This window comes from Ursus maritimus, unplaced genomic scaffold (genome assembly GCF_017311325.1).
Source record: "Ursus maritimus isolate PB19 unplaced genomic scaffold, ASM1731132v1 scaffold_24, whole genome shotgun sequence".
Lineage (NCBI taxonomy): Eukaryota > Metazoa > Chordata > Mammalia > Carnivora > Ursidae > Ursus > Ursus maritimus.
This window is the reverse complement of record NW_024424897.1, coordinates 21,797,386-21,807,086: the sequence shown is the minus strand read 5'-3', so window position 1 is coordinate 21,807,086 and position 9,701 is coordinate 21,797,386. Positions and strand designations below refer to the sequence as shown.

The window sequence follows — 9,701 nt, the reverse complement described above, 5'->3', positions numbered from 1 at the left end:
GGGGGGGGGCTCTGAGGAGGAGAGGACTTCGAGCTGCTTGTTGGAAGGGCTGGGGAGGGGAGAGCTAGGTGCAAGGCCCAGAGGCAGGACCCGGCTGTCACACTGAGGGACCCAAAAGAAGGCCAGGGTGGCGGTGGTGGTGAGCCCCGCCTGCCTCGTGAGAGGAGCCGTGGCAAGAGTGGCGGGCCGCACTGCAGGGCCTGGACTGGGGGCTCTGGAACGGCGGGCTGTGATCAGTGTTCGGAAACCCTTTCTCTGGCTGTTGCGAGGAGTGTCGCTGCAGGGTGAGAGAGGCAGCCTGGAGACTCACCCCCTAGGCTGGTTGTGGCGCCAGGGGAGAGGGTGGTAGTTGGGCCCGACGTGGGGGTGGTGGGGGTGCAGCTGGAGAGAAGGGACCAAGATGTCCTTCCTCCATACCCGCTGTCCCAGCGCAGAGCTCTCAGAGCCGCTGCTCTAGGAAGTCCCTCCCAGTTGCCATGGATTAGGGGGTGGGAGGGTAGGGCTGGCTGCTGGGAGGGAATGTGGCTTTGTGCTTGGCAAACAAAGAACAGAGCTTGGGGCCCTCTTCTCCTGGGGGTGGGGGCAGGCCGACAGGCTGTTGACAGCACCGGAGGCTGAACCACGGGGCTGGGCTTGGCAGGAGCAGGCTGTGCCCTCAAGCAGCGGGGAGGACCCCAGAGCCCTCCAAGGGTGAACCGTGGGGTGGTTGGGCTTTACAGGGGGTGGTGGTGAGGAGGAATGAGAGAGAGAGATGCCCAAAGCCCTCCAGCCCAGAAGTAGGGCTGCTGGAGAGAATGTGGGCTTAGAGGGCCCTGGGCTGCCCTGGGGTTGGCATATGAGAGGGGGCAGATACATTTGGGAGCAAACGGTGTCCCAGGGTGGGGAAGGAGGGGAATGGGACCTCCAAGCCCTCGACATGCGTGACCTGACCCAGCCCCCCCACCCCCCTGCATGCAGCCTTGCAGCTGAGGCCCCGCCTTCCCTGCCGTGAGGTGGGGGCCACCAGGATGAACAAACTGTCTGGGGAGCTGGCCCGCGACTTGGAGCGCAGCCTGCCCGCCGTGGCCTCCCTCGGCTCATCGCTGTCCCACAGCCAGGGCCTCTCCTCGCGCTTCCTCCCGCCCCCTCTGGAGAAGCGCCGCGCCATCTCCGATGTCCGCCGCACCTTCTGTCTCTTTGTCACCTTCGACCTGCTCTTCATCTCCCTGCTCTGGATCATTGAGCTGAACGTGAGTGGGCCCAAGGCTTGGGCGGGGGGTGGGGGTCTCCTGGGCCTTACTCTAGCGGTAGCAGCCGCACGGGAGGGTGGTCTCTCTGGCGGGGTGGAGTTCCCAGTAAAACAAAAAATGGGAAGGTAAGAATGGCCGTCCTCATCTGCCAAAGGAAAGGGAGCTCAGAGGGCTGGAGACATCGTCTAAGGTCCCTCAGCAAGTAGGTGAAGAAGGGCAGAGTTTGAACCCAGACCCTCAGGCTGCTGCGTTTACACTCTTGACCTCTGCGCCAGACTGCCCTCTAGTGGCCACTCCCGAGGAAGGCAGAGCGGGCCCAGTGGTTGTGGTCGTACTATAGAAACCTTCGCCTTCTTTCTGGCCTGTGTTGCTCTCTGGCTCCTTTCATTCATTCCTTCATTCATTCACTCCTTCAGCAGTTTTCGAACCCCTGACGTATCCCAGGCGCTGTGCTAAACGCAGAGGGTACAGTGCGGGGCGAACCAGTAAAAACTCCCAGTTTCTGGTGATTCTTAGCTCTCCCTCCCCATTTTGGACACAACGCCAGTGCCCCCCAGTTTGGCCTCTGCATGCTCGGTGAGATGCCGCTTAGCAGCCTGGAGAGAGTGAGTGAGCAAGAGAGGTCAGAGAGAGGGAGAGAGAGAAGCAGGCTCTCCGCTGAGCAGGGAGCCCGATGCGTGGCTCGATCCCAGGACCTTGGGATCATGACCTGAGCCAAAGGCAGATGCTTAACCATCTGAGCCACCCAGGTGCCCCAACAACATTTTTTTTTTAAGATCGATTTATTTGTGAGAGAGAGAGACACACACACACAGACAGAGACCAGGGGGAGGGGCAGAGAGAATCTCAAGCAGACTCTGAGCTGAGTGCAGAGCCCAACTTGGGGCTCCTTCCCACCACCCTGAGAGCACGACCCCGAGATCACGACCCAAGCCGAAACCAAGAGTCGGGTGCTCAACCAGCTGCGTCCCCCAGGCGCCCTGTGAGGCACTCTTCCTTCTGAAGGTCCCATCCAGCATTAAAGCAAGCACTAACAGTCACCCACAGCTCTCAGTCTATGTATACTTTCTTGCCAACAGACAGCTGAAAAAATTTTGATAATTTTACTTTTGAAATTATCTGGATGTCCTGGCTCTAATAGCTCAGCTGTCCTCGTGCGTACTTGGGAATTCTTACAAATCGAGAAAAGGCTGATCCCCAGTTTGTTTTCCGATGTAATGAAAAGTTCAGAAGGCTGGACTTAGCCATTAGTGGAGTTAGCCATCATGTTTCACTTGGTAGACACTCGATTAAAATGTGATTAATTTTTGGCTTTGTGGTTTTATTTTCATATTTTGGAGCATATATGTGTTTAGTTCTCGAACAGGCTGGGTGTTGCGCAGTGGATACAAAGGCCCCGGCGGGGTTACAGGAGCCATGCAGGGTCTTGTGGCCAGAGATGGCAGGGGCCCGGACTTGGCTCCCCTGAGTTAGGACGCCATCAGAGCCGGCATGTGTCCAGGCAGGGGGAGCCCTCTGAGGGGCTGCAGCTGCTAGGGATCAGAGGGGCTGTGGAGCCCAAGAGGGGGCAAGAGGAGTAAGAGGAGGACCAGTGTGGTGGGTGGTGCATGAGACTCCATGGGGCTCCGGGTGGTCTTGAGGTCAAGGCACACGGTGGGGATGTGCAGGGGCATTTCCGTGTCAATGAGGGGGCTGCCCAGACTGCTGGCTTCTGCTCTAAGCACCAGAATCATTTAGGAGCTCTATAAAAATTCCAGATGCTCAGCTCACTCTGAGATTCGGACTCAGTGGTCTGAACATCTGTATCTTAATAAGCACCCACCACACACACCTGCCAGAGATTAGAAGCTCCCGTCTAGGTGGTCGTGAAGGGTCTTCACTTTTCAGGCTCCTGGGCTGCACTCCCCAGAGTCCTCTTGTGTCCTCCCTTCTTCGGGGGGCTGGCAGAAGCCAAGGCCTGCCACCCCATTCCTCCTGAGAAGTCAGGCTGCAGTCTGGCTCTCGGTATCCGTCCAGATCCTCTTCCTCCCCAGCCAAGGTGTCAGGAGTCCTATTGGAAATGTATGGGTGGCTGGGGCAGGGACGGGGGTGAGGACGAGTCTGCTCACTCTGTTTCTGTTGCTAGCCCTTCTTTCTAGCAGCGTGATGGATTTTGCCCATTAAGCACAAACCTAATCAATTGATTTGCCACCTGGGGCTCCGTCTGACACCACTGCCCACCCCCGGTCCCCGTCACCCCAGATGGATGGTTGGCTGGGAAGATGGAGCACTGTAGTGGAGAGGGAGATGAGATTATGTGAGAGGCAGGCTCCCAGCACCCAGTCAGCCAGCCCTACCTGCCCGCATGGAGCCTGTTGCCTCCCCTGCACAGCCCCAAAGCCCTCTAAGCCTCCTCCTCCCTGGGCAGTGTGCCCACAAGTGTCAGTGCTGGAGCCAGGCCCTGCCGTCTGGGTTGCCTGGGTGCTTGGAGAAACGGTATTAGCGCTGGGGTCTCAGGCCCTTGGCTGAGCTCCCTTGGTGCTTTGGGACCCTCCTTGGACAGTGGCTTATCATCTCCAGATTCCATATTCCCCCTGCCTCCTCCCCATTCCCAGAGGTGAGGGCACCCCTGGGGACTTGGTTCTGCCTGCAGAGCCGTTTGTATCTCCCTCTTCCAGACCAACACAGGCATCCGGAAGAACCTGGAGCAGGAGATCATCCACTACAACTTTAAAACTTCCTTCTTTGACATCTTTGTGAGTGGCCTTAGGGAGGGGGTCCTGGGGGCAGAGATGGTGCAGGGATGTGACTCTGGCTGGATTCTCTTCTGAGAATCTAGTCTGATTGGGGAGACTTGACTCCCATGCTCAGGGGGCCCTCATGTATTCGGAAAGTTCCCAATCAATGCCCTCCCTTCAGAGAGCCTCAAGTGTGAGGGGGAAGAGTAGACCTGTGTCCAAGAAGGTCACACCTAAGCCATCCCCCAAGAAGCACTGACTCAGCCATTCTCTCCGAGGCATCACACCCACGTAGAGGGAACCTGGGGGAGTGGGACAGGAGGGGGAGGTCAGCCTTCAGCTGGAGCAGGAGGCATTGGCTTGCTGTGATGGTGTGTGTGTCCTCTGTCCCCAACACCCCCCCCCACCACCAGGTCTTGGCCTTCTTCCGCTTCTCGGGACTGCTCCTGGGCTACGCTGTGCTGCGGCTCCGGCACTGGTGGGTGATTGCGGTAAGATGCCCCTCTCCCAGCAGCTCGAGGGCCCGGGCCGGGCTGGTGTGAGGGACAGTGTGGAGGAAGACTCACTCCCCAGCCCGTTTCCCTCTCTCCCTCCTTCCCTCCCCGGGCAGGTCACCACGCTGGTGTCCAGTGCATTCCTCATCGTCAAGGTCATTCTCTCCGAGGTCAGTGGCTCAGGGTCAGACCGGCCTCTAGCCGGAGGGATGGGCTTCTCCTAAGAAGGGACCCTTTCTCTGATTTGGGGCGTCTGTCCCTGTTAGGTTGGGATGAGGGGAAACCCTGTTTTTGGTATTTCCAAGGACTCATCCTCACTGGCTTCCTCCCCCTGCCCCTCTGCAGTCCCAAGAACAAAAAGTTCTTCTGCCTGTCTGGCTTCAGTTTATCCTGCTGCAGAGCTCATTAATCCGCCTCAGATACACATGCCACAGAGGGGCCCCAGGCAGCTGGTCCCAGGAGTGGGGTGTATGCCAGAGTTGGGAGCCCCAAGAGGGGACTCAGTGTTTGGGGTGACCCCCTGCTGTGGAGCTCAGCCCCCTCCCTCCACAGCTGCTCAGCAAAGGGGCGTTCGGCTACCTGCTCCCTATCGTCTCCTTTGTCCTTGCCTGGCTGGAGACGTGGTTCCTTGACTTCAAAGTCCTACCACAGGAGGCCGAGGAGGAGCGATGTGAGTCCTGGGGAAGGGGTGCAGGGAGGGTCATCGCAGCCCCAAGAGAGGAGAGTTTCGGGCATGAGAGCCAGTTCTGAGCTATCTTGCCAACTCTGAACAGCCTCCCAGAGGCTAAGGGTGAGCTTGGAGTGGGGGGACCCCAGGCTGCTAAGGCATGACTGCCCATGTCTGCTCCCCTAGGGTATCTTGCTGCCCAGGCTGCTGTCGCCCGTGGACCCCTCCTCTTCTCTGGCGCTCTCTCCGAGGGCCAGTTCTATTCACCCCCAGAATCCTTTGCAGGTGAGGGCTGGTGGGGTGGGAAACTCCTTCAGCGAGGGTCTTTATGAGGAGTGGGTTGGCTGTGTCTGTTCGTTCTGTTCCTTCCATCAGCTCCCTGGGAAAAGCGAGTGCCCCCCTCCCTGTCTCCCCGCAGTCTTGTACCCGCTGCCGCCTCACAGCCTGTCCCCACACCTTCCTGTTGTCATCTGTGCTTGTTTTCCACAGGGTCTGACAATGAATCTGATGAAGACGTTGGGAAAAAAAGCTTCTCTGACCAGGTATTTGGCTGCCTGCCCCCACCCGACCTTTGGAGTGGGCACCCTGGAGAGGGTGCCAGTGCTGGGCTCAGCCAGGGTGGGGACGGGCCTCCCCGAAGAGGCTGGACCTCAGGCGGCCCGAATGCGTCTGTCAGTGCAGTGCGCACCTGTCAGTGCGCACCTGTGTGTCTGTCCCACCGTCAGTCAGGCCGCTGGGCCGCCTCACACCTGGGTCCCAGGGGGGAGCGGCCTCGGCCACAGCACCTGGGGACCCCACAGGGCCCGAGAGACCAACCCAGACTCCATGTGTATGGAGTATCTGGAGAAAGAACTGGCCACGAACAGGGTGGCGGGCCCCAGGCTGATGCCTTCCTGCCTCTCCTCCCGGGCCAGGAACGGGAGTACATCCATCAGGGGAAGGAGGCCATGGCGGTGGTGGACCAGATCTTGGCCCAGGAGGAGAACTGGAAGTTTGAGAAGAACAATGTAAGAAAGTTCTCTCCCACCTGACCTGCCCATGTGTGTTGAGAATTTTTGCTTGCTTTTCTGAGACCTGCGAAGCCCGAGGATGGCCTGGGTTGGAACCATTTTCCTGTGCCAGGAGAGGGGGCTGGGCCCTGGGGTCGCCACTTGGCAGGGGGTGGGGCCGGATTGGATGTTTCCACCGTGCCTTCCCCCTGCTGCCCTGCCCGGTGCCCATGCTCCCCGCTGCTCTCCTCGCTCAGCTCCGGCTTCGGAGGGGAAGCCAGGCTTCGGCCCTGTGTCCGGTGTATTGTTTCATGAGCAAGACATTATCTAAAGCAATGGCCGTGAGCTTGGAGAACGGGGGACGCGTCCCCGTCTCTCTGTGTGGCCAGGCCCTCTGGCAGCCCTGGCCGGCCTGGAGACACGGCTCTTCGCGGTCGTAGCTGCGCTGTGCTTCTGTCCTTTGACTTGACATCAGAAGCCTTTCTTTCCTTGTTGCTGGACGTTTGTCAGAACCACTGTTTGTTAATGGCTGCCTGAATATCGCCAAACTCCTGGAGTTCTCCACCCTCAGCTGTTACGAAGCTGTTCAGTCGGGGCGCCCATTCCTTCACCACCAGCCCCCTCCACGGCCCCCCCCGCCCCCTGCCCACCTCCCTGTCCCCCTCCTATCTCTGCCGTAGGAATACGGGGACACCGTGTACACCATCGAGGTTCCCTTTCACGGCAAGACATTCATCCTGAAGGTGAGCGAGGGAAGCAGGTGTCCCGGGGGCCCTGGAGTCTGCTGCTCTGAGGTTTCGGCAAGGGGCCGAGGGGCTCCCGCGGGTTTCTCCCCACCAGGAGGGAAGGGCGGCTGTGCCCAGGCACGTGTGGCCCCGCCCAGCCCTCTGGCCGCCCTGCGCAGACCTTCCTGCCCTGCCCCGCCGAGCTGGTGTACCAGGAGGTGATCCTGCAGCCCGAGAGGATGGTGCTGTGGAACAAGACCGTGACCGCCTGCCAGGTGAGCTGATGCAGGGGCCCCGCCGGGCCACCTCTCAGCGCGGGGGCACAAGGCCGTGGCGGGTTAGGTGCAGTCACACCCCGGCACGACCAGTTACCCCTGGGGGCCCGGGGCATGTCATCGAACGGCTCTGTGCCTCAGTTTCCCTGTCTGTAAAATGGGGTTGATGGTAATGGCGCCTCCTGGAGAGGGAGCACGCAGGCAGCGCCCGGCCCAGGGCCTGGGAGTGGCTCTTCGTAAAGGGACCTGGGCAGAGAGGAGGTTGGTCTGGGGGTTCCCTGAGGTGCTGGGGCCCTGTCCCTGGGGCGGCCCTGGGCTGGGCTATAGCTCACATCTCCCCTGATGGCCTTTAGATCCTGCAGCGAGTCGAGGACAACACCCTCATCTCCTACGATGTCTCTTCGGGGGCCGCGGGCGGGGTGGTCTCCCCCAGGTGAGCGCCACCGAGCCCCTCCTCTCAGGCACGCCTCCTGCCCTTGGATCTTGGGCTTGGCTCCCAGCTCCCGGTCTAACCCTCCCGCCCCCAGGGACTTCGTGAACGTGCGGCGCATTGAGCGGCGCAGAGACAGATACCTGTCCTCGGGCATCGCCACCACGCACTGCGCCAAGCCCCCGACACACAAATACGTGAGGTGAGCCTTGCCCTGCCCGGTCGTCCCAGCTGGCCCCTCCCCTGGTGGCCCTGCGGGCAGGGTAGGGCACAGCTTGGACAGCTGGGCGCTTTCTCCCGCCATGGCCGCCTTCCTGTCCCCTGTCCTGTGGGCCCTGCCCCTCCCAGCCCCTAGTCCTGCTAATCTCTACCTCCTGGGGCCTGGGGGACTGAGGGCTGGAAGCGCACTGCCCAGGCCGGAGGGCAGCTCCAGGGGTAGCCCAAGGTTAGGGAGCAGTCCAGGGAGAGGGGCTGGGAGCCACGGGGTGGCGCTGGTCCAGGCGACCTGAGCAGCAGGCCCTGTGTTCTGGAGCTTTACCTCCCTGTGGGTAGAGTTGGTCTCCGCAGCCTTGCCTCTCCTGGGACTGCTCAGAAGTCCCCACGAAGGAAGAGGCGGATCAGTCTTCCTGCCGCCTGTCCCGTGGCATCGTCCCGTTCTCCTGCTGTCTCACCTGAGACCCCAGGGCTGCAGGCGGCCTCCTCCCCGAGTCCCCGCTCTCCCCATCCTTCCTGGGGTTCCACGGAGAGTACTGGGTGTTGAATACGAGATGTGACACACCAGACTCCAGGGTGACGAGCTGGCTTCTTTCTGCGCGCCAACTTCCTTATCTGTGGAGTGGGCTTGAGGTGCTCAGTGGAGCTGTGGGGACACTGACCCGGGATGGGAGGTGCCCTGCCCTCCTCCTGGGAAGGCGCCCCCTCCTGGAGTCCCCCAGCACCGCACTGCTCCCCAGTCGGGCAGGGGTGAGAAATGCGTGCACAGCCCCCCCCACCATCCCGGCCCGAGCTGACTGAGAATCCCTGCCCAGAGAGGGTGACGGCTGCCACTGGGGGTGCGCAGACATCAGCAGGCTGTAGAAGGGGGAGCTGAGCATCACAGGGTGCGGGTGGAGGGCCGTCATCTGTGGCTTGGGGACACACCCGTTCTGGGCCCTGCTCAGGCAGAGTGGCAGTTGCTAGACCAGTAGCTCCCTTCCCTCTTTCACCCCAGTCCAGGATGGGCCAAGAATGGGGTGTGGGGTCAGGTCCGAGGCCTTGTCTGGCTCCAGGGTGCCCCCTAATGGTGCTTTTCTCGTAGGGGTGAGAATGGTCCTGGGGGCTTCATCGTGCTCAAGTCAGCCAGCAACCCCCGAGTCTGCACCTTCATCTGGGTCCTTAATACAGATCTCAAGGTGGGGGTGCTGGGGCTGTAAGGCTGGCCCTGGTCCAGTAGAGGGGACTCTGCTGGGGGGCCTTGGGGTGGGGTCTCCTGTCATGCTCCGGACCTCACCTGTTCTGCCTATCTTGCGCTAAAATTGGGGGCCGGGTCAAGATGGCCTCCTGAGTTGCTGGAGGGCCTGCACGCCCCCTTACCTCTTGACTCTCGAGGCCCCGAGAGCGGTGGCTGGCTGCGAAGCCAGGCCCGGGCGTAACCGTGCCTCTCGCCACCCTGCAGGCCAGGGTCCTGTCACCACAGCCTTCAGAGCCAGAGAGGGGGCCAGTGGGGCTGCCCGCTGCCCACAGAGGACCTGGCCTCAAGCAGTGGGGGGGAGGAAGTTTCCTCCTGTGGCAGCACCTCGGCCGCAAGCTGCCACCGTCTGCCGTGCTTCGCTGTGCCCGGGGGGTCGCGGCCGTGAGCAGGTCGTGCGGTCGGGCCTCTGGACTCCGGGGCTCTGCGGCCACGGCGAGTGGGGTCTCCCCTGCCGACGTTTACACAGTGACTGGCCCTGCCTCCCGGAGGACGAGATCCACGGTGCCCTGCCTAGCGGGGCAGGGTCTGGAACGGGCGCGGCGGACTCGGCGGGGGAGCGCCAGGGTCCTGAGCAGGACAGAGGTCGGGGCGGCCTGGTCCGCAGAGTGGAGGTGCAGGAGCCCCTTTGCCTGCTCTCTCATCCTGGTTTTTCAGGATTATTTAAAGGGTCTGGGACCTTTGCCCACACGCACTTGCTGGGGAGCGGGTGACAGTGGGGGGGGGGG

At 61.4% G+C, this 9,701-nt stretch overlaps 1 protein-coding gene across 2 annotated transcripts in view; it reads left to right on the top strand.

Moving 5' to 3' along the window:
- Positions 1–9,139, top strand: part of STARD3 (StAR related lipid transfer domain containing 3) — a 22,109-nt gene extending 12,970 nt beyond the window's left edge. Inside the window, exons 2-14 of one of the 2 annotated variants that reach the window (XM_040640690.1) lie at positions 958–1,229; positions 3,887–3,964; positions 4,360–4,437; positions 4,557–4,610; positions 4,993–5,110; positions 5,294–5,392; positions 5,597–5,649; positions 6,022–6,114; positions 6,777–6,839; positions 7,001–7,096; positions 7,450–7,529; positions 7,624–7,728; positions 8,824–9,135. In XM_040640690.1, coding sequence (XP_040496624.1) covers positions 1,008–1,229; positions 3,887–3,964; positions 4,360–4,437; positions 4,557–4,610; positions 4,993–5,110; positions 5,294–5,392; positions 5,597–5,649; positions 6,022–6,114; positions 6,777–6,839; positions 7,001–7,096; positions 7,450–7,529; positions 7,624–7,728; positions 8,824–8,938 — 1,254 coding nt within the window. In that variant the 5' untranslated portion in view covers positions 958–1,007 and the 3' untranslated portion in view covers positions 8,939–9,135. Of the gene's footprint in view, positions 1–957; positions 1,230–3,886; positions 3,965–4,359; positions 4,438–4,519; positions 4,611–4,992; positions 5,111–5,293; positions 5,393–5,596; positions 5,650–6,021; positions 6,115–6,776; positions 6,840–7,000; positions 7,097–7,449; positions 7,530–7,623; positions 7,729–8,823 lie in introns of both variants that reach the window. The other variant, XM_040640691.1, reaches the window with a different exon arrangement.
- The last annotated feature ends 562 nt before the right edge of the window (positions 9,140–9,701 follow it).